Source organism: Chamaea fasciata, unplaced genomic scaffold, assembly GCF_029207755.1.
Source record: "Chamaea fasciata isolate MVZ Bird 193981 ecotype frontalis unplaced genomic scaffold, bChaFas1.0.hap1 SCAF_17, whole genome shotgun sequence".
NCBI classification, from domain to species: Eukaryota; Metazoa; Chordata; class Aves; order Passeriformes; family Sylviidae; genus Chamaea; species Chamaea fasciata.
Window position 1 is genome coordinate 4,708,487 of NW_027094102.1, and position 24,692 is coordinate 4,733,178.

Here is a 24,692-nt window from a genome sequence, read left to right on the forward strand (position 1 = left end):
AGATGATCCTGATTAAGCAACAAATGCCCCACAACATTTTCCCCACCCCCAGATTAGGAAAAAATAAAGATTTTTTTAAATTGTAATTACCAGTCAGAAAATAAAATCTGGAGAGATTCAGCATTTTTGTTTTAACAGCTGTAAAAATGTCGCATTGATATTGGTCTTTTGAAATTATGTTTGACATTTTGAAAGATCAATTTTTGTCAAAGTTAGCTCAGACCATTAAAACCATTTTATAAAGGACTCTTTTGCAATGTAAAAATAAATCCCAAGTGAGGGAGAGCTCTCAAGTGCCTGTCCTTGGGAGCAGTTTCATTCTTAGCATCTTGTGATGAAAAACCATTTTGTCATAATATTCTCCACCAGTTTGCATCCTCAGGCCCCTTCAGCTCTCTATATGGTCTCTGCCACTACTGTCATCCAACCATATCAAAATGGGTATTTAGGGATGTTCTTCTGAAAACTAATTCCAGTGTTTGCAATAAGAGCTGCTAATGTAACTCAGAGTGACCATTGCCTGCAGTATCAGCATCTTCAAAGGCTGACTGACACATTTGAGAAATAGATTTTGTGTTACTCTGCTGACCCCAGACTCTGTGCCAGGGCAGCTCAGAGAGGGGCACAGTCCTCTCCATACAACTTCCACAGGGAATAAGGAAAGCTAAATTACAGATTTCATATCCAGATGTGCAGGGGAGCGTTCAAGGAAAATGCATCAAAACATCTTGCAAAAACTCGTTTAAAGTTACATAAATTATTGTTTGCGTTTTCACATGCAGTTATTTTCAAGTCTAACCAGCTGTATCTGATTGAAGTGGCCCTAAATAAATAGATCGTTACATAAACACAACATTTGTTTGGGGATTTTTTTCCCAATAAGGTCTGGGCCCTGTTTGCTTCACAGTGTTGCACAGACTGTGAGAAGGAGGTGTCTGAATTTCAATGGGACATTTTGACACAGAAAATCCCATTCTTAGTATGTTTGGAGTTTCTAAGTCATATGGTGACAGCTACCTTAAAAGAAGACACAGTAAATAATATGGCACATGTTTTGCAGAGAAATTGGAATGCAAGCAGAAAGTTCAAAGAGGTGATCACATTTCAGTTCACGTTTTTCACCCCATTTCCATACATCGAGCTGGTGTGTGCTGGTGCAGTGAGCAGGCATTCTGCTGACAGGCTCCCCAGCAGCATCCAGGGTTGCTGTTCCTTGGGAAGAGCTGGAGTTTGCTATTCCAGGAGAGCCCTTTGTCACGATCCTAGGCGATAATGCCTCACACTCTCTGTGTTATCATCTGTGTTATCTTCTCACAGATCAATTACCTGATTAAGGGTGACCCTGAGGCAGGCCTTGGTGACTCACTGCTGCAAGTCCAGTCCACAGAGTTCAGAAGTCCTTGAGCACCTCTGAAGTGCTTTCTAGCAGGTCCCAAGGTTCTATAAATGAGGAAATAAACCAGTGACTCAAGGCACAGAGATGCTGTCTCTGTTCCCAACCAGAATAAAACATGAAAGAATAATCTGGAAGACGTGACGGTTTTTATTGAAGAAATAATCAGAGAGTCACTTATCAGAATCAGGAAAGCTGCTTTATCCTTTGTTGCATTATAAATAAGAATTATATTTGTTCTTGGGAAACAAGCCTGAAGTACACTGCAAGACATTATTGTGAGTGATGCACCGGGAGGAACTGAATAAATACTGCCTGTCTGCCCCATTAGGTGGTTTTGTTTCTTACATTTCTTTCATTCTTTTACCAGGAATGAGTTGTTTTATGAATTCAGAGGTGTGCTCAGGGGAGAGCCATGATTGGTTTGCTTGTGAGGGTCTGAACTCCAAGCTGACAAAAGGAAGGATGCCAGGCGAGGACTGTGTGGTGGGGGGGAAGGCGCAGGGCCTGGGGTCTCCAGGTGTGCCCCAGCTGCTCACTGGCCAGGTGAGCTCTCCTGCTGCACTGTTAACCAGAGCAGCCCATGGTGGTGTGGAGGAAACAAGAAAGAACAGGAAGATTAAAGGGAGAAGCAGAAATGGAAGGAAGAGACATTTGTAGGGATAGAAGATTAAGGAAGGTGGAAGAGAGGAGTTTACTTTTTCCACTCTTGTAACCTCTTGCAAAGGCTGTTAGCTCTGGATTTGAAGGGTTATAGAGAATGCCATCCTAGATGGAACAACACACATAGTGCAGCATCCTCTCATGATCCAGGCATCTGTCAGAGCTGCAGGCACGAGCTCTTAGAGCTGCGTGTGCCGGTTATGTCTCGCGCTAGGTGATTAGATGTAAAATTACACAGTATCATCCGAACTTGGAACATAAAACCACTTCCATGCTCTGTCTTGACTGTTCATAATGTTTCTTGGCAGAAGTTGTTGCAGACACCAGCTTTCAATCCTTCCAAATTAAATGTCAGTTGATGGCAGCGCCGTCGTCAGCGGGATCGTCCTGCTCATCCCGCTTCCCCCAGCGCTGGGAGCGCTCTGCACCTCCTCAGCTGGCTGATGAGCAGCTCAGCTGGGAGCAGTTTCCAAAGAGATCTTTGACTTTCTTTGGCTTCCCAGAGGAATTCATAATTATTTCCTCCTTTATCATGGAGTGCAGCTGGAGTCTTCAGCTCCATTAGAACTGCCCTGGTAATTTCACAGTGTGAAATTTACAGCAAACCAGGGACATTAACGTTAAATAAATTTATGCAACAGCAACCCTCACCCAAGTCATTAAAAGTGTGTGCAGTTTTTAATGGATGCTTCAGCATGGCATTTGATAAGTTTGTTCATTTCTTTTCCCAGTCTGTTAATTATACATACACACACACATTCTTCTGCCAGAGGTATTGGTGGAAGCTGGCTGTGGCCACGGATGTCACCTCCTTGCAAACACTTTGAGCATGGCTGTAATCCCAGGCTCAGTGGAGTGAGGAGAGGCTGTCACCAAGAGTGGCTTGAGGGGGGGAAGTGCGAGAGTGTGGGTCTGTGTGCAACTCCAGTAATCCAATTGAACTATGTAGTGATTCTGAATCACGTCTATTTGAAAAGACAGGATATCATAAAGGCTGCTAATATGGTGGAAAATTGTATTACGCTGAGACAAGACAAAGTTGATTATGTGCACAACTAGTGCAGATATGCCTGGCACTGGTCGTTTATGCATATTGATTGATCTTAAATACAGCAGAGCAGGGGATGGGATGGGGTTTCTATAGTTATTGATTTTGTTTCAGCTCCTTGGGCTGTCATCAGAGGCTTTCAGATCCGACTGCCTTGACCGATACAAGCCCTGATCAGGAAGCTTGATAAGAAAGAGGCACGGGGCTGATGTCCTGGCCAGAGAAAACGTGCTGGGTATGTCCTTTGAGAAGCAGACATTCAGGAACACCCCTGCTCTTCAGCTCTGCGGAGCCAGGGTGTGGAATTCACTGGGAGGTTCCAGTTGGGCTTTTGGGCTGCTTTGCTGGATGTTCCCAGTGTGGGCTGTGCAGGAACAGCCTGGAGTGCTCACGAGGGTCACTTTGCTGCGTGATCTGCTTCGCTTCAGTTTGCTGAAGGAGGAGATTTGGTTTCCTAATTGTTTAATTTTGGCTTCTATAAACCTGCTGGAGCAGAACTGTTGTTTTTCCACCTCTCCCACATTCCAAGCAGTGAAGCTAGAAGCAGGAGGTTTTCATCCTGTTCTTTGGTTGTTGTCTCATTCCTCGGGAGTCTTTATTAAAGAATTTTCTCTAGTCCTGCTCTGCCTGGAGCCACTGACCCTGCCACCAGGCAGCCTGGCTTCCAATGGCTCTGACTGCTGGCATGAGACATTTAATGGCTTCCAACTGAAAGAGAGCAGGTTTAGATTAGATATTAGGAAAAAATCCTTCCCTGTGAGGGTGGTGAGGCCCCAGCACAGGGTGCCCAGAGAAGCTGTGGCTGCCCCATCCCTGGAAGTGTCCAAGGCCGGGTTGGATGGGGCTTGGAGCAATCTGGGGTAGTGGAAAATGTCCCTGCCCATGGCATGAGGTGGAATGAGACGAGCTTTAGGGTCCCTTCCAACCCTGTTCCACAATTCCATGATTCTCTGATCACTGGCATGGAGCTTGAAACGCTATATGGGTGTCAAATAAGATACTGGTTTTCTAATAAACAAAATATTAAGGAGTAGAGATAATTAAGCAACTAGCAGTCAGTAAAAAGGATTTGTGGATGTTTGTCCTGGGAATTCCCTAGTATCCCAGTCCTGGGGGTTTCTATATGTATGAGCATCTCCACATACCGTGGCTGCAGCTCTGTGCAGGTGAGTCTGCTGACACAGGTGAGTTTCCATGATTGTGGTTTAGTTCCGAAGGAGGAATTTGTAAGCACGTTGAATTGAGTGCATATAACTCGCTTTGATTGATATTTGAGCTGAGGTGAAAGAACTCTATCTGTGATTATGGACATCAAAGACGATATATTGAAATTCAGTTTTCTAATGTACGCATCATTTATCAAATCTCTGCCCAATAATGCCAACATTTGCTGCACAGAAATACAACGTGATGGATTACCTGCTTCCCACCAGCTTTCTGAAGGCCAAGGAAGATAAACACAGGATTCTTGTAGAAATGTCAAGTTCAGGCTGGGGAGAAGGACTGAAATCAAAAACCCCAGGGCAGTTAGCAAAATTCATAAGCACAGTGAGATTTTCAGGGACCTTACAGTCCTCAAAGGAAACAAGTTTCTTTGTTTCTTGCTGTCACCAAGAGCACGAGCGACCCACCTGCTGCAGGCAGAACGTGTCACCTTTTGCAGAATTTGGCCTGGTTTAGTGCCTGCTCTTGAGATGCTGATGATCTAAAAAAAGCACATTTTTTTTACATCTAAAGCAGCAACGATCTGGACTTGGATCCAGAAAGCCAGTTCTTGCCTGGATTCTGGAAAAAGGGGAAAAAAAAAAAAAAAAGCTTAGAAATATGAATTTCAAATTAAAACCAGAAAAAAAATAAATAGCAGAAAACACTTTTATTTCTTACCAAGCTTCTATTCAGTTCCTGCTTCCTGTGTTGACAGTGTAAGTTATACTTGGGCAGGAAAAAAAGGAAGCCCACAAACATAATTGCAACCATGTCTAATTAGGCAGAGCTATGTAAATTTAGCGTTTCTACATGATTATAAATGTCAGGAGAGCCTTAGATAAGACATGAGAGTTTTGAGTATCTCTTGTGTACCTAGTCTAAAATATCCTTATTGCTAATCCTATTCATCTGGAGTTGCTTCCTAATTAGAATATTTATGGGCTAATAAGGAGGTGAACAAGACACTCCAGTTCAGTTCCAAAGGTGAGAGTAGAGATTCATTAGACTCGGCGTCTCTGTTTTGATTGCTGTACAATGTAATTACCATTGTGCTAGACAATCATTTTAGATTTACCTTAACAACAAATGTTTAAAGAAGATTCCTGTTGTTCTGTCTTTGTGCCTCGGTCTGCTGAAATCAAAAGCAGTGATGTTAGCAGCTTTGAGAGATTTGGGGGTTCCTGGATGGTTTTTTTCCCTTGTTTTATTTTCTGAGCTGTTTTAACCTCAGTCTGTCAGTTACTGATGTTTCTGAGTTTTGGCCATGCCAGCTAAAAGTGAATCTGGTTTGCATATTTTATGAATTCATGTTTTATAAATTTTATATCACTAGGACCCGCTTTATAGGAAATGCTTATTTTGATATTTTGGTGGGGTTTTTTTCGGAATTTTCACTCACATGTCTATAGCTAGTGACCTGATATAAAACAATTTTTAAAGTCAGATAGAGTTTAGCTGGCTTTAGGTTATAACTACCATGAAAGCACTTGGGAGTGCCTGACATTCAGTGTCTGATTCTTTAATTTTTCTTCTGGAAGGTTCTTCCCCACCAGGAGCCCCACTGAGCCCAGGCACAGCAGCAGCAGGAAAAATGCCTCCTGCATCCGTATTGAGAACCAGACAATCCTGAGTTCCCCCCCACAGGGTTCTAGACCTTGCTGATCCAGCACTGTGTGAGGATTTGGGTGCTTCCTTAGTGGGATCATCCCCTCTCTTCCCCGTTGAGGGAGGGTCCAGTCCTTGCCCACCCATCCAGCCCAAGAGCTTGCAGAAAACATCTTCCAGACTTCCTCCTGCTGCCTCCTCTGGCTTTTGCTTCTTCCAGCTTACTGCCAGAGCTCCCATTGAGAGGGGCCCCTCAGCTCCGCCTAAGGAGAGATGCTTTTTCCCTGAGCCCAGGGGGGAGCTGGGAGGGTTGCCAGCCCCAAACCCCTGGCACTGGGGGCAGCTCCTGATGGATTTTAGAAAGGACAAGACACAGAGTTTCTGTTCTCCCTCCCACATCTCTCTTTACTTTAAGCCCCCCTTCTGTCTGCAGACCACATCTGAGTTCTGCAAAGCAATGCCCAATCATTAATACAAACGCTAAATTGTGCCTTTATTTTTGCCAGTGCTGTGGCCACTCCCAAAGTCAACTCCTTTCCAAGGCCAAGCTGATCACAGCAAAACCTGAGGGGCTTCATCTCTTCTCTTTCCTTTCCATACTGCTCTGGTTGTCTGAGAAAACAACGTTCTGTGGCTTTAAAGGTGTGATCAGGAAAGTTGTTAAGATGTCAAGTCACGTTACTTCAAGTCTTCTCTGTATAAATTACAGTGAGGTACGGTGATCTCATAAATAATGATAAATATAGCAACATTCTACTGCTGATGGAAATCATTATCAGCCATTATCAACTTTAATTAATATATTCACATTATTCAAATTCGGGTAGGAAATATTCTTTGGCATCAAGTCTAGAGGAATATGGATTATGGCTTTTGTGCAGCTTGAAAAGCAGCTGGCAACAGGGAAGCAGCTCTGGGGAAATATTTTGTTTAGACTTAGGGTCCAGCACATTGATTGTCCCATAAATGTCCCCCACTTTCCATGCTTGTGTGCAAGGGCTGGTAGATATCATGTTTTCCAGGGTTATTTCTTTCCCAGGAGCGCTGCTCCTGCCCCAGAAGAGCTTTCTGTTGTTTGCGGTATCTCAGTTGTCTCCGTAGCAACCAGGGTAATGCTGGGGAATACACAATCGAGGATGCTGGAGATGAGTACTGGTAGCAAATGTTCTTTAACATGAAAAATGAGTGAAAACAAACAGAAAATATGGGCTAAATAAACCTCTGCTAGTTCTAAATGGAATGGTTCTTGAAAATTTCCATTCGGACTTAACAGCTCTTTAAATAAATAACCAGAATGTCCCCTTCCATCTGAAGGTTTCCATCTGTTGATTGTGTTTGTTTGCTTTTCTCCCATTTTGTGAAAATCCCGAGGCCCAGTCCTTCTGCACACTCAGCCCCTGGGTACAGGGCTGAACATTCCCTCCTTCCCTTTGGAAAAGGAGCTGAAAAACAACATCAGACAAATGTACCCCACCTGCCACTCCAGGAGCTAACCCATAAAACCCATCCACACCTCCTGTTGCCCCTGGAGCACAGCCAAAACAAATCCTTTTCCTGCTGAAGACCAAGGACAACTTTCAGGCCCAAAAGCACAAACAACGGTGGGCTGAAGACAGAAAACAAGAAAGATGAGACCTCACAACCTGAAGCTGTAATTGGACAATTAAACCCCAATATGCAAATGGACCAAAACTTATAAAAATGCAAGACCTAATGACCAGTCATCCATTTTGTGTCCATTCTTTGTCCACCTTGGGTGTAGCCCTGGCCAGGCTCTTGTCCTGCCCAAGGGGTATCCTAGAGGCCTTTCAATAAATATCTACTTTATTCCCTAGCTCTGTCCAGTCTCTGTTTCAGGTCAGCCATCCCAAGGCATCACTGCCCTCTCAGCATTCCAGGAGCCCGGTTCATGGCATCTCTCCACAGGCAATGCAGAATCTCTGGGATAATCCCTGCCCCTCAGACATGCACCCTCTAATATTTAGACCAAAGAAGGTGCCAGGCTAGGATGGTATTTTCTGTTCCAGACAGAGCAGTGAAAATGGGATCTCTGTGGTGTGTGCTGTGTTTTCCATGGCAAAGGCTCCCATCAGTGATTCCATGAGCTAATGGCTTAGTTAGAGACATTAATGACTCAAAGTAAGGACCTGTTACAGCTGGTGTGAGGTAGCACTTTGTTTCTGCTGTCAGATAATACATCTCTAAATCTGGACTGTTCTGACATTTCCTATGAGAAGGAAGAAATAAAAAATCCATACAGCTCCCATTAACCAAGGGAGAGAGGTAAACACTGGTGTTGGTGGGGTGAGATAAAACCTTTTCACTCTGGGACACAAATGTGAGTTCAGCTTATGATAAAACTAAATACATTTCATTATCTCGCCTTACTCCCCACAGGGAGTCAATCCATTTCACAAAATTCTTCACACACACTTATCACAGCCCCCAGCTCCTTCTGAGAGAGACCAAGGACCAGAGTCCTAAATCCCTTTGCATTCTGCCTGAAGAGGATGGTCCCACCAGCTCCACATGGAGCCTGCTCTTACAGCCCTGCTTCTTTCTTGCAGTGAAGAACCTCAGCTTCTGGTTCTTCTACGTTCCCAGCATGGTTTTGCCTGAGAAGTGGAGGAAATAGAGCAACACACATACAACATTCACTTAGTGTGAGTTCATGCACCTGAACCCGAGGTGCGCGGCTCCACAGAAGCTTCACACTTCTGTAGGAGTAGGAGAAATACTGATTTGCTTTTCCAAAAGTACACGTCTCCCTGGTATTTTGGAGAGTCTCAAAGTTAGAATATCATGAGCTCCTCCTAAATCTGCTGCAGGGCTAAGATGTTCAGCTGGATTCTGAAGAAAATAGGGATGCAGTTTTGGGGCTGTTTCCCTTGCCTTGTACAGGCAGCTGAGATTTTTGGAGCGTGGACCACAGATGAGATGGTTTCATTTGAATTCCACATCACAGCCTAAGCAAAAATAGTTTAGTTTCAGGGAATTCTTTATCCCACAGTGTCAGTTTTGTTTTATAACTGCCAGAAATTATCAATACTGGAATAAGGACTATTGTTTGCAATTAACATAGCCTGAACAAATTCCAGTTCACACGTGGTACCCTTAAGTGGGATAAGACACCCCAGGTTTATGGCAGGTGATGGGTGGCATGAAGCAGATCCTGTGGAGGGACTAAAGCACTGTAAATCCACATCCCAGTTTGTCTCACAGTGATTTTTTTATGTACCTATATCCTCAGGCTGCAGTTACATTTTTGGACTGGTTCTGTCACTGAGCAGAAAGCAATGAATTGCTGCCCAGAACTTACAGTCAGTTTATTTACATGTTTGGAATAATTCTGCTCAGGGAACTGATGCAACTCAGCAAAAGGACTGTCTTGCACATAGAAACAGGTCTGAGCTGAGGGTGGGGGGAAAAGAAGTAACATTGTGAGGGTGGATTTAATCAATACAGTTTTACTTCTGTGCATAAAGAAGGCTTAAAACTGCATTCAGCATCTCCAACTGGACTCTGCAAACCAATGAATCCCTCTGCAAAAAGAGCCTTAATTCCTCTTCCTGTTCCCCATTCGAGGAACAGGAATAATTCTCAGCTTGCAGAAGTTTAATGTGTATGAATTTGTCAATATTTATGCTTACAAAGAAAATAAAATATGCTGGCATTATTTATAGCATTTCAGTAAGCTCGTCAGAGCAGCATCATATATGATCAGGTCATGGGTTAACAAGGATTAATTTTCTTGGCAGAATTATGCTTTGCAATTTTTCATTTCAGTCTGTTACTTTTGAGTATTTGATAATGTAGCCTACTAAATTCAGGGTCATTTTGCTTCTTGTACGAAATTCGGCGCTTCCCTACATAAATGTTTTTTAAGAGGAAAGGTAGCCAGAACTGGGGAGTGCTGAAGTGCTGAAATTCCCTCTTGCAGCTAATAGCCAAGAAACTGCTACATTCCTCCAATTTTGTAACTGCAAGAATTGCATTTCATCACATAAAGGTGGTTGGCAAGTTTCTCTTTCATACCTCGTGGCAATGTGAAGTTAATTCCATACTACGTGAACCTGGGAGGTTGTTGAGGGGGTCTCCACAGTGCCAATTCCTTTATAAAATTTCCCCTTCTATGATGGAACCTGCTCCTGGCCACCTAAAGGCCTTTGACACTTGCAAAGATCCTGCACATCCCTTAGATGACAAAAAGCATAGAAATTAAATGCTGTTTGATTAAGGCCCTGATCTGGGAAAATTAAATTTTGTCTTCAATTATTGCAGTGCCTTATGGCTGCTGCTCCATCCTCGTGTCATACACAGTCACCAGAAAGGGCCCAAGGTACCCTTCCAAAGGTCTCCCTGTACAGCTGGGACGATTTAGGATTATCAAAAATCCTCCTTGGTTTACTCCCTCCTCTTTCAAATTAATAAACAGGGCTTTGTAATTTCACATGCCTTGTATCAATCTGCTTTTTCTGGAGCTCTGCTCTGACCAGGCCCTCTCCTGTCACTGACATGGAGCAGTTTTCATGGATGGCAGTGGCTGCTCTCTTTGGAGTCTCACCTGGGTGTACAGAGACTCTGCTAAGGCAGATCTGATTAAGGCTGACAGGCTCAGTATGGGAAGGAAAACGTCCCTGCTCATCACAGCAGCTCTTGCAGTGACACTCTGCCAGCCTGGCATCTCAATCATTTCGTTTATCAGCAGTTTTTCAGTTTATCATGGAGTCATTTGTTCCTCCTCCTCCCTTGCCCAGTTTTATCTCGTGTGGGAAGCCCTGTGAGCAGGCAGGATAGTGAGCTGTGCTCTCCAAAGCAGAGAGCAGGTACTTGGAGGGCAGTGCAGCCCTGCTGGAGCTGGGCCCTGGCTCCCTTGAAAAAGCATCTGCAGAACCTCTGAGTCCCCAGAGGCTGGGGCTCAGACCTCACTGTGCTGTTTCTCTGCTGGGTCTTGGGGAATAAGGTGAGAATCATGAAATGTATTTTATTTTATAATGGAACCCAAAACGAAGTTTGCCCAAATGCCCTGCAGCCGCTTCCCGTTGCAAACCCACAGTGGGTCAGTGTAGCAGTCAATATTTTCCTGGGATCACTGTGTCTCATTCCCCAAACACTGTACCCCAGAGAGCAGTGAGTGCTGACAACCATCAGGAAGCTCCATGGGAAGCCCCATGCTATGAAGACTGCTCTCTGAAAATAGTTCTTCATTTTGGTGGCCTTTTCTTTTGTAAGAGTACACATAATTACCCATTCGTGACTTCTCTCAAATCCATTAATACAATGTTTAATAAAAAACCCCTTCTTTTCTATTTGCCTAATACAACTAGATATAAACATCAGGATCATTAGCTTGTAAAAAAAGCTGAGGTGCCTCCTTCAGAAAAGTGCAGCACTTTATCCTCCACTAATCCTAGACCTTGCTCAGTGAATGATTGGTACTATTGAAGTAAGTTTAGCTGTGTAGCATTTGATAAGTTATCACAAACTTTATTTTGTATTATTCTCTGGACCTAAGTGGGTTTTTTTCCATCAGTCTGAATTGTAGCCCTTTTATACCAGGACATAGAACAAGTCAAGTATTGAATCAACTGCATGTCTTTATTTCCTGTTACATCTTTAACATTATTAATACATACAAAATTAGCAAGATCAAATATTGCTCACGTTCAAATGCCTTTGTTTCTTGTCATGGCTCAGAATTCCAGCCAGAAGAAAAAAATCCTTCACTCACAGGATAAGCGTTCAGTTCATTTTCCCACAGCACTGGAGATCTTTTTCATTGCACCTGTTTTCACGTAGCCCTTTTCCAAGGCACGGAAACAAAGTCTTTGCAGGCAGTGCTGGTTTTGACAAAAGCTCCCTTCACTATTTCCAACTTCACAACCAAACTGAATTTCTTTTCCAGAAGTTGTCAATCACGTTCTCCCTCAGCAAATCGAGACAACATGACCCTGCCCACGGTGGGTGAAACAGCTCTTAAGAGAAATACAATAGGGAGCATATCACATTAATCTCTTCCCTGTTATTTGACTGTTTTCCACTAACCTTTCCTTCTGCCAAATTTAATTAAATCAGCTGCTTTTGTGGCTCTAACCTGTTCCTTCTCTGTTTGGACATTCCCTTCAATTCATAAGGCACAGATGATACGCAGACAGCAGGGACTTAGCCAAGCCATTTTCTTAAAATAATTCTCAGCAGTGAATAACAAATGACACCAAATGAGTTTATTTTATCCAGACCATAAGGAGTCAACCCAGTACAGATGCCCCAGACTTGTGTTGTGCTCCTGACTGCCAACAATTTTAAAATCCAGGATCTTAGTGTTGTTCATACCACGTGTATACATACAGGATTTGACAAAATGGTTTGAATATATAACACTGATTTTATTTTTTTAGTTGCTGCCCTGACAGATTTTTTTAAAAACCTCATGTTCCTCAGAATAAAAACGTCTGGCTACATCAGTGGTGTCATGGGTGTGGAATTTCAAGCTTACCTGCAAAAATGAGACCAAGTATAAATAATGAGCAATATTATGAATATTTATTCACCTACACTGATCCTCCTGATGATCTTTTTCAAGCTTCCAGCCTGGCAGAGCTTAAAGAAGAAGGCAGTTTTACCTGAATTGTGAAAGGTTTTTCTTCCTCTTTCTAATCAAGCGTGATGTACCAGAAAACAAATCAGGCTGATGAAAACAGAAGTCAGACTTACAAGAAAAACAGCTGTAGCAACTAAATGGCTTAAAGCAGAGAAAGTAGGAAAACAGCATGTGGGGCTAATGATGGGTGGTTTTCAGGTTTCAGAATACATTAAGGCATTCTCCCTGTTTATTAAATTGCTCTGGCAGCATTTGACAGCAAAGGTTTTGTGGATTATAAGAGTGCAATGGACATAACTAGGATATTTTTTTATCCTAAAGCCTGGCCTTTGGGTAATCACCAAGAAGTTACACGCTGCAGGAGAAATTTGCTTTGCACAAGTCCAAAGAAGGTTGTTCTTTACTTAAAAAAAAAAGAAATGTTTCTGAGATTGTTGTTTACTTTCCCTTCTCTGCCTTGAGATTTTGAGGTTTTTCTGTCTCAGCACTCACTCCTTTTGTCAGTAAATGGCAGAAAGCACCTGGAAGCAGCCTCAATTTACAGCTGGCATATTTACCACAGGGCACCTCTCTGCAGCACTGGGAGCTGTGTGACCACCCAGACTTTGAACTATTGCTCATCTCTCCCTGCCCAAGAAAAGCCAAATGTAATTTCATGGTTTTACAGAAATTGCCTCAGCCAAAAGTTAGAAGGCTTATTATTCCTCAGGTCTCTTTTTAAGTGCTCTTTTTGAGATGACCTGGAATCTCTGGGGCATAAAGGCCGGAAAGTGTTGATGGGAGCTGGGTTGGAGCTGGTTCCTGTGCCTGGGAGATGCAGATGGACACCAGCTCTGTCCTGTGCAGAGGGAAGGAGCTGGAGATGGGAGCTCTGCAGCCTCCCTCATCCCAGAGGCTGAGTGGTCCAGCCAATAAATGGATTGATTTCTCTTCTTATGGTATCACTGTTCAATCAGAACGAGTTTTAATTTCATTTTGAAGTGTTATTTTCAATTTCTTTGATGCATGGAAAAATTAAATGACCTGCTAAAGGTCAGCTGGGGAGGGTTTGGGAAAATGCTAAAGAAATCCAGATCTTCCAGGCTGCAGCCTGCAGCCTTAATCACAACCCTCCTCTGTTCTGGCACAGTGGCTGTAGTCAGAATCAAAATATATTATCCAAGATAGTCATCACATCTCTTTTGTTTTTAGTGAAATTTATCTGTAGCTCATGCAAGTTCACTGCCATCCCTTTGCATGACTCTTAGAAGCAGGTAATCCAATTTCCTTATTTCTCCCCTGCTTTCTTGTGGATTTACATCTAATCTGGAGTTTGGATCACTGAAAAGAGAGATGCCCATTTCTAGTGATTCTGTGATTCTGATGTTGATATCAATGAGAGAATCATTTGAGAAGCTCATTAACTGACAATCTTTCTAATCAGAAAAGTTGATACTATCCAAAGACAGAGATACTGTAACAATGAGGTTTCAAATAATTTTGATAATAATTTTGATAATAGTTTTGAAGTCAGCTGATAGCACCTGAGTCACTTCATTCCCGTTTTGAGAAATGCCTGTGCTCAAATATCAGGTAAGAAATGTTGTGGCCTCTGTTGCCCACCCTCTGCAAGTCGAAATGTAGAAAAAGTATTGGGTTAATAACAAACCCCACTGTGCTGTTAACCTCGGACACAGCACACTTCAAAACATTCTGCTGCCACCAGTGACCCCAGGTGGGGTCGGAGCCTGGCAAACCCTCTGCAAGGTGTGTTTGGGTCATTTCATTGTTTTGGTGGATGCATTTTCCTGTATGCCCCTTTCTTTGGGCAGAAGTTGCTGCATTGAAATTACACATTTTTCACTGCAGCTTGGGTGTTTTTTTCAAAACCCTGATAGCCCAGGCTCAGTGTCTAATCCCTTAGGGGTAAAACTCCAAAAAAGAGAAAAAAAGTATCTGTCTCGGATGAATGTGGTGGCAGCATATTGCACTCGAAGCACCTCTGTTCCAGTTTAATACCGCCCTTCCTGTGCACAGTATTGCTGGCACCAGACATTGTTAAGAGAATCATTAAAATGATCCATCAGGATCCCCAGCCTGTCTTCCCATTTCCAGTTATTTGTCTGCTGTGCGTTGGTTTTGGTTCTTTTTTTTTCCTTTTTAATTTTTTTTTTTTCTTTCCCCTGTTTTTGTCTCAGGGCTGTTTCATGCTTGGAGTTTCTATTTCTGAGCTTCCCCGTGTATCCCTGACAACTGGCAGATCGCTCTCGGAGCTGGGCTGCTCGGTCAATCGCCCTGCTCCTGGACGCTGTTCGGCAGCGTCCTGGCACTCTCCCTGAGATGAGGTGCATGAGCAATTCTGTTTGGTTCGCAGACCTCCTGTCTGGGAGGCTCCAGGGAGATGTGTCCAAGATGCTGGAAGGCTTTTTGGGATGCCTGCCGGGGTCTGCTCTGTAGCCAGTGCAGGAACGGTTTCCACTTCACCACTTCCCCTGCCTGAAAGACACAAGAAAAGGCAGCCCCGGGCAGCAGCAGCCACTGAACTGTTTGGTCTCACGCTACTAAAAGGCCAAACAGAGTAGACTCCTGAAAGGCTTTCTGGCATTCTTTGATGTTGTAACCTCCGTGTGATAAAAAGATCATATTCACTTCCTTTCAGGTAACTTTTAAAGCACTTCCTCCTGCTTTCATAGGAAAGCTCAGCTTGCTAGTGCTGGCTGTTGTACCCACCACCAGAGGCTGTTTTGCTTTCAGAAGCTGCCACACAAAAGAGGAGAGAGCTGCTAAAAGCTGGAGCAGGTCCCATTTACGCTTATGTGAGAGATTCGACACCCGCCCTGGGAGAAGCTTGAAAAGTTAATGGTGTTCCAAATGGGCCAAAAAAAATTTGTAACACATTAATATATTATCATAAAGTGCAGTAGCTTAAGAGAGAATGAGTTGTATAAGGTGTGAGATCCCCCACGTTATGGGTCTTGGGTGCTGAGAGGGAAAGTGTTAAGAAGGAGTTTAATTACTCGTTGTTAAGGAGAAAGCTGTTAAAGGTGGATGTCAATATAGCTCCAGTGCCAAGTCAAAGTCCTGAGCTTGGCTATGGACCTTCATTTGTATCAGATAAAATGGTTTTTGAAGGGCAGTGGAACAGCTTCTCCAGGCTGGAGGTGTGGATGAAACTGCTGTGGGTGGTGGGACTGAGGCACAGAGGAGTTTATTGGTGTGTGGGTGGTGGCAGGTTTGGTCAGAGGGTCACAGGAATACACAGGGTCTGACCAGCGTGTCACATCCACACCTCTGCTAAGAAGAAAGGCAGCCTGTGGTGAGCACAAGGCTGTTCCCAGCTGGACAGAGCCAGACCTGCACCACCCCTGCCTGGGGCTCTGCCATCACAGGCAGCTCATAAAATCAAATACACCAGAGGTTTGTGAAAGGGGAACACCTCGCCATGCTGGAGGAAAAGCCAATATAGCCCCAGCCAAATGGAGAAAACAACCCTGGCTGTTTGCTTCACTGTCTGTGGCTGTGCAGCACTGAGCGAGGGGCCCAGTTTGCTTTAAAAATAGCCTTCCCTCCCTTGTTTTATGCCTGCCTTAGCAGAAACATGAACACCTCAGGCAGGAGCTGGTCCTGTATAGCGAGGCTGTGATGGGGCAAAACTGAATCGTTTTAGCTCAGGCAGCAGCCTGTGCATTGGGATTTACAGCCCAGGGTTTGATGTCTGCCGAGGACTCTGCAGCCACAGTGTGATGCTGTGTTGTCTGGGAGAAATGAAAAAGTCAAGGTTTATCAAAGACTCTGCTCAACTCCGGCACAGGGGTGAAGCTCGCTCAGCACCAGCATCGCTGGGGGAGCTGCAGATGTGCTGGATTCTCTGGGTGTTCTGTGGAAGCTGCCTTCTTCCCAGGGCTTCCAGGAGAGGGCTTTCTGCTGGAAATCTGGTTTTATTTAACCAAGGCTAAGTAGGGAGTGTTGAGGGATAGATGCTTTGAAAGCTTTTCCTGTGAGCTTTGTGTAAATGGTGGCTAGTTTGGTCTTTTTGGGAAAAGTACCTCTGCTTGAGTCAAGTGACAGTTTATTTGTTTTTAAATTGCCTTTCCTGGTTCTGGTGCAGTATTTATGAATGGTGTGTTTGCCATCTCTGATACCCGAAAACATGAACATGAAGTCTTCACTAGCATGCAAAAAGAATTACTTGGAAAACAAATCACAAGAACATCTCATATTCATCTCATTGGTGTTGCAAAATTAAGGGGAGATGTAAAAAACATAGATATAACGAAGACGTGAGGATAACCACGGGAGGAAATAGAATTTAGATTTTCTATCACCTTCGCCAGTAGGTTCCTGCGAATACATCCTACATCCTGGTAACCTTATTTGCTTTACCAGACGTGATGCTAAAATTAGCTAGTCATACATTTCTCAGGAAGTAGTAATTAATTGGGCAATATTTGTACAGAGCTTTGAAAATGTAGGTCCTAATTTTGCAAACCCTTTGTCCATAATGCAGATTAATTTAATCACATAATTACTGCATTTCTGGACTTTGGTATACACAGTTCCTCAGCCCATGTGTGATGGATAATAATTGCCTGGGTAAACTGGCAATAGCCACATTTCTCAAATACTGTGCGTGCTCATTTGAAAATTGGGATCACAGGTAGCACTCCATTAGTAGGACTTAGTTTTAAAAGACTTTGTTCTTTTCTGCTCTGTCTCTGAATAGGATTTACTCTTGTTTATACCCTATCCCAGCAAGGCTGTGCTCAGCTCAGCCAGGGATTTGAGCCGGGTTTTCCATGCCAGCCTCTGTCTCGATGGCGAGAGCCACTTGCAATAGCTGTAATTTTGTTTGGGGCACCTGGTCCTTTGTGTGTGCCAATGGAACGGGCTGGTTCAGTGATAACGATCGGTGTTAAACCTTTTCACATGAACAGTCTGTGCTATTTGGCCTGCAAGGGGATTTCTTCTTTTTCTTTTTAGAAAGTCGTTTGTACACAGAGAATGCTGAGAGATCTGCTTTCTGCTTTAGCTCAATTTGTCATAATTTCTACCTAGACCAAGAGGATTTAGCCCTAATTTAATACATTCCTTTGAAGGTTTTTGCTCCCCAGACCCTGTATTAGATTGCTCCACCATCTCACTCCTTCAGTGGTGAAGGACCTACTAATTTCCAGCCTCAATTTATTCATGGCCAGTTTACACCCATTTGTTCCTGTGTCAACATTGTCCTTTAGTTTAAATTGCATCTTTGCCTTCCTAGTGTTTATCCTCCTGATGTTATTTATAGACAGCAATCATATCTGCTATCAGCCTTCATTTTGCTAGACCAAACAAGGCAGGCTCTTCCAGGCTCTTCTCCGGTGATGGGCTCTTCAGTGCCGGCACCTGGTTGGATCCGGGGGGCTCAGCAGCGAGCACAAGCGCCTGGATTGTGCTCAGCATCCCAATGAGCCCGGGGTGCTTGGCACAGGAATCAGCTCTGCCAGATGTGCAGGGCTGAGAGCTGCGCACGGGCTGTTTGCCGGCAGCATTTGTGCTTGGAGATGGAGGGAGCTGGTGGGACATGGGGAGAACCCCTCCGTCCTCGTGTCCAATACAACAACTTCCAGGAAAGTTTTGTTGTGTTGGTGCCCTGCTGCGTTTTCCTGTATTTTGTGCTATTAAATGACACCTTTCTATTGTCCAGTTGCCCTTCCTCCAAGCTGCCCTTCCTCCTGTCCAAGGCACCTTTTTAACCAAGCCCTTGACTAATTTCCCATTAACCAGCTTAACAGATTCCTTCAACTAATTCCCATCTTCTGGAATTTAGCTGATGTATTTCTTTGGGGCACTGTATCAGATGACTGACAGAAGAGCAGACAGATTAGATCTGCCACAGTTCCTTTAATTATTCCTTCCTTCATAATTTTTTCCTTCAAAAGTCCTTCTTTGGTTTTTAGGTCAGACTAAAAGCTCTGCACTTATCAAGATGAGGGTTTTTTTTTTTTTCCTTGGCTGGAGTAGAAACAGCGTATTTGCTTTGCTGTAGCATGAAGATCTGTTAGATTTATTAGAAACACTTGCCATGGCACCTCCCCCAGGCTTCATTGGGGCTGGGTTTTTAGTCTAGACCCCCTTGGGCCACAGGCTCATTTCCTGAGCTCCACAGCATTACCACCAGAGCATACATACAGTAAATGTTAGGACCATTTTGGTTTACCTCTATGCTGCAGTTTCTGCCCTGTGCTATTTAAAATGTCATTTTTTGCAAAAAAAAAAAAAAAGAGAATAGGAGAATTATTCTGTATGATCAAAATGCCATCGAGAAAATGTCTCTCGTGCTTGGGGGCATGAGGCTGCCTTTTTTTTTTTCTTTTTTAATAGTCGTAACAATAATAATACTATTAGGACAACAAACTGAGATGCCCCTGGAGACGATGTGACAAATTAGAAGGACATGCTGAAATTGCAATTGATTGAATAGTTCAATAAAATCAGCTTAATGCACAAAAGCAAAAAGATTAGCTAGAGAAAAACAAAAAAATCAGTAATTTGTTTTCTGCTGGGGCCAATCTCACTGGAGATTGAATTAGTTATAAACTAAAACTAGGCACTTGAAAGGAGCACTCTTGTATGCCCACAGAGATGGAGCCCTTCAGATGGAGCTGGATGTGGATGGCAACCATGTGCCTGAAGGTTTGGCAGATCAGATCTCAGACTATTTCCAGTTGGTAGACTTGGCCATGTTGGTTTTATGGCTGGCCTTGATCTTAAAGGTCTTTTCTAACCTAGATACTGCTATGATTTCATACATCTGGGTTCTATACAACTTCCCACACCCTTCTCCATTTCGGAATCCAATTTTGCTCTAAACACAACAGTTTTGTGTTCAGCTGACGGAAATCAGTACAACTTTGGGGAAGCGTCTAGGACTCTTCCTCACTTCTGTTGTGTTCGCAATTACTGCAGCTGCCTCTGCTATCCTGAGATACAGCACCTGTCTCCAACATGTGCATTCCCATTGCGATCCTGCCTGATGGCTCCATCCCTTTGAGATCTGCCGTAATTCCCCACATTTCATCACCAGCCTTGGAGTGCCTGTGCTTGCTGCACAAGTGCTGTGTTCCTTTGCCATCTTTCTCTTCTTTCCGTCCTTCTACACTTCTACACCAGCTCTTTGTGGCTGGTACACTTGCACATTTTAATAAATTCTGGCCATTTTCCTTCTTTCTCTCTCTTATTTTTTTTTCTTTTGGGTTTTGTTTTTTTTTAAGGGTTTTTTGTTTCTTTTTTTGTGTGTGTGTGTCATGTGACATGTGGTCTAATCGACATCTTTCTTTTAAACTTCTTTAATTTAGTGTTCTGAATTTGTGTGAGATTTTTTTATCAACACTGCACAGCTAAGTGAATGGTGCTTTGTTAAATAAAACAACTCTGTTGTAAACCTGGGGTCTGGTGAGTACATACACACAGACGTATTCTTCTCATTTATGTGAAATCTGATTGCTGCTACTTTTTTAAGTATCCTCCGCTTCTATGATTTAAAGCTTCTGTTATTTAAACCAAAGTATTTGGCCTGTTAGCAAATACTTTCATCAGCCTCCCAGGTTGTCTATAACAGAGAATAAGGAAGAAAAAGCTGAAATAGAAGAAGAAAAATATGAAATAGAAATTGCATTCACTAATAAGGACATTTCAGCCCTGTGCAGTGCTTTACAAATGGAGCAGGGAACAGACCTTCTTGCATGAGGCAAAACAAGGGCTAACAATAGTTTCTCCCTCATGTTTTATTATACAAGACAGGAAGAGATAATGAAAGTGCATTTCCATAATATATTCCAGTTGCAAGGTGCTGATGGATCCCTAAGTGTGATGTCTTGTCAATTTAGCAGGTCAATTAAAAGCCCTGGAATCAAGATAAAGCTAAAATGCAGCTCTCTTATTCTGGCAACTCAGAAGAATTAAAGAACTGAGCCAATTACAGCACATCAAGGATGTTTATATGGGAATAAAGAGATCTAATTGACCTAATTCTTGCCCTTTGAAACTTCAGAGGACATTTGACATTTTACACACACTTGTAGCATTGGCACCTCGAAGGAGCAGCCCTGGGTACCTGAGCTGTGTTCTGGGGGTAGTTGGTCTTTCCTTGTATCAAAGTCCCTACACCTGACTTCACAAAAAAGCTTTTCCTGCATAAAATTCTGCCTCCACTTGTTTTACACACCTCTGGGGCTCTGTGATGTGCCGCCTGCAGTCTTGAGGAGCAGGGTTGTGTTGAGCTTTTGGCTGGATCCGTCCCTGGTTCTCGTGCATCCCTTTGCCCACTTTTCAGGAGAGGAGCTTTGCTTTCCTGTCTGCCTGTGAAGTGCTCTGTGAGCACGACACGTAAGCTGAATTCTTATAGTAAAATCCTTAAATAGTAAATTCTGCAGCTCTAAATGGAAATTTATTGTTGAGACCAGTAGTAAAGATCAGGAGACTTCTCGTGGTGCCGGCAGATATTCCTGAAGAGATCCCAGGAAGATCTGTACACGTGCAACATCAGATGACCTCTCCTATTTTATTCAGGTTTATTTTCCAGTTGTGTTGACTTACAGCATCCTTTAGAACTTCACTGTGTGATTTTTATGGCTGGCTCTGTGAGGTCTTTTTCCTTTGAGAGCTGTGTCGTAGGGGGTGCTCAGGAATTTAAATTAGTTCTGCTGAACTGCTGTTTATTGCACTGAATTATTTTTTTCTTCCATAGTGGACTTAAATTCACCTTATTTACCAGGACTGTGTTCAGGATTGAAACACGAAGAGCATTTTAATGCTTTTTGGGCATCAAACTGTGTGAGCAGAACGAGCTGGAGGGCCGCCAGGCAATGTTGATGTCAATTTTGGTGGTATAATGTTCTTAGCAATGTTTTCAGTGAAAACACATGAACAAAACTTTTACTGGTTTTCAGAAGACAGAAGCTAATGTTGCAGAAAATACTTTAAAGTTAATAATAATGTCAGCTTCAACCAGGGAATTTTGCCCATAAGACTTTTATTTTCCCATGAGACAGGTGATGTCCACCAATCTATGCAAAAATCACTTCAGAAACGTTGCAGAAAAATTGATTTTTTTTAACTAATGTTTTTAATCCAATTAACTTCTTAGTCTGCTTAAAGATCACATTTGTGTATGGAAAATAAACCAAGGCATTTTTCAAGGTGTGTTTTTTCTCTCTCATCTTTTCCTTTTTTTTTTTTTTCCAGAAAGTTCAGCAGTACATAGTCATTGTTCAAGCCACAGATATGGAAGGAAATCTTAACTATGGTCTCTCAAACACGGCCACAGCGATCATTACAGTGACAGATGTGAATGACAACCCCCCTGAATTCACCACCAGCACTGTGAGTATCCACACATCAGCAGGGTGATGCATGGACAGAGTGGTTTTAATTCATGGATGTTGATATCTGCTGTCTCTCCAAGCTGTTTGGGCAGATAGGAGGAACTTTGATGGATAGCTGTGGAATACTTTCAGGGGAGAAAAAGGGAAAAGGGAAACGACTGATTCATGAACCAGCACAACTTATTTGGTGACTGATTTGGCCAAGGCACTGAAGGAGCTGGAATAACGTGGCAAACAGCCCATGTCTGATTGCACCAAAGAGGATACAGTTGTTTCACAGCAATTGCCTGTAGACATTTCAGAGTTATTAATACTTACGAGTGAAGCCCTGAGCAGTGAGAGATATCTGGGTTTTATGGCTTGGCTATGATTTCAAGAGGGCTGTAAGTACTGCAAATGGTAACAGGTAGCTGGTAAAATTTGTATTTCACTGATAGGTCTAACAGATTATTTGTGTGGGCTGGCAGTAAACATGTAGACATTCTTCAGTACATCTGGTTTTAATCAGTTAAAGATTTTCCTTATGTTTTATTAGCACAGTCATCTTCTGTTCTGTTCTCATGTGTTCCAAGGTATTCCTGGAGGGCAAGGGGAAAAAAACAGAGATTGTAAATGACAAATTTTTAGAGCTGGTTAAGGTAAAAATGGAGAATTGGAGGGTGAAATGATGTGGTCTGGTTCATTCCAGCCTTCATAATCCATAGGTGTAGAACATCTGAAATGTGCATAGTAAATTCAGAAATCACAGAGCAGTGCAGAGGTCTATATGCTAATAAATGAGAAATGCTTGTGTACCCCCTGTGTGTATTCATATGAGGGTCAACAAGGAGCAGTAAGTGATGTATCTTAAACGGACATCAAATCTTTACAAATACAGAAGGTCTAACTTCCTTGTGCTGAAGTCACTGAACATCCTTGGAGGAATGTTTTTATTATTTATATTAATCTGAATTTTCATTCCATCCTAAAGGGTCTCTAAATATTTATTAGCCTAGGACCAAAGTTTCCCCTTGGTTATACTCTTACAAACTGCAGATATGTCACAGAACTCAAGGAAGTCATGCAGAGCCCAGTTTATGCCCCTGTGGACCCAAATGGATTCATGTCAGTTCTGGAGTCTGGGTCCTTCCTTCCCGTCTCCATCTGGGGCTGGGCTTGGAGCTGTGACATGCTCAGCTCCCAAACAGCATGTTCTCACAAGGTGGCGTGGACCTAGATTCCAAGAAGAAAGGCACTAAATTCTTCCTGAGTCACAGCAAAATGGGCTGAACCCAACGCGTTCTCAGGTCTGGGCGTCAATCCCCAGGCCGTGCTGCTGCTCCAGTGGATGTTAACACGTGTGCTTCGTGTCCACCATGGATATTCCAGTCCTTTCTGATGTAAAGTTGTGGTTAAAGATCCCCTTCATTATGGTACAATTATGAAGATCCATTAAAATACAGCACAAGTTTTGAGCTGTGTGGTCCTTTCTCCTGCCAGGACAGAATTATTCTCTCTGGAAGGAGGTTTGTGTCTGTGGCGCCACTGGACCTTGCACTAAAGCACTGCTACAGCTCCCTGGTGCGTGTGTGGGACTTTATTCTGCCAGGGAAATACTTCTCTGCCCTCCATTTGAGTGAAAAAGGAATGACATCTAGTGGCCGTGTCACTTCAGCACAGGTTGTTCACATGACCCGGGTTGTGGGGTCGTTGTCTCCAGGACAAGTTGGGAGGTGAGGTTTTCGGGAGCAGGGTGAGCTGGGTCGGGGTGACTCGCAGGAGCACATTGGTGCCTTCTGCAGGGCAGCATCCCCTCCAGATGTGGTGTGTTTTAATGGCTTTCCAAAGCACTTCTCCAAGCTGATGGAAGGTTGGATAATGGAAATTTTCTTTCAGGTGAATTCTGAGTATTTAATGTCTCAATGTGTGTTAAACGTGGAAGGAATAAAAGCCATCAAGAGAATTACCCACAGAATTGTGTTAAATGGATTAGAAAATGCTACTCTTCCTCTAAGCAGAGTTGATGTGTACCATTATTTCTCTAATTTCAATCACCGAAGAAAGAGTTTTGCAAGGGCCAAAGGGCTTTCCACAGTGGCACATGGGACTTCTCTATAAAGAGCTTAAAACCCAGGGTGTTTTACAATAATACTTTCTGATTCTGTGGAAACAAATATCTTTGATATACTCCTGGGTATAGCCAGGCTGAATTTCATGTGAGTATGAAAGTATAATATGGTTTTTCCCTTACTGGCAGAGGGAACAGCATCAGGCTGATGAGTTTCTTTAAGCCTGAGTTGAATCTCCTCGCTGTCCTCAAATAGTCTGATCTGCATTTTAACACCTCTAAAAAAGTAGCACAAAAATCACTTTCCAGGAAATCTGTAGCTCCTCGGAGAGTGAGAAAGCCCATGGTCTCTTTTAAGTCTGCGGACTGTTTGGAGAGATATTGTACATTTTTATTTTAAATAGTTGTATCGAGATGCTGCTGTAAAAACAAAAATCGGCTGAATAACTGAAACTGTGGCTTGCTCTTGGCAAGCTGCCAGATGAGACAGAAACTCAGGGGCTGTATTCATCCCTGACAGATACAAAGGCCCACCCTATAGGGCTCTTAAATTACCTGTCATTCAGCCAGGGTGGTTTTAGACTTAATCGTTTCTGGATGGGAATGTAGCTCAGGAGGACGCTGCACCACGCTGGTGTCACAGCTCATGTATTCAGCAGCAGGAATTAATGTTGCTGTGTAAAATTTAACAACGGGATGGGAGAGAGGAAAGCATCCACTGTGATGGTCAGGAGAGTCAGGGCACGTCCGTGGCCAAGCACAGTGCATGGAGGAAGAGGCTGCGT

General features: G+C 43.2%; 1 protein-coding gene across 2 annotated transcripts in view; it reads left to right on the plus strand.

Annotated features, from left to right (window-relative positions):
• CDH4 (cadherin 4) overlaps positions 1 to 24,692 on the plus strand; it is a 422,865-nt gene that overhangs the window by 359,531 nt on the left and 38,642 nt on the right. For both annotated transcript variants that reach the window (XM_066199202.1, XM_066199203.1), the window contains exon 8: positions 21,721 to 21,858. In XM_066199202.1, the coding sequence (XP_066055299.1) occupies positions 21,721 to 21,858 (138 nt within the window). The remainder of the gene's footprint in view (positions 1 to 21,720; positions 21,859 to 24,692) is intronic.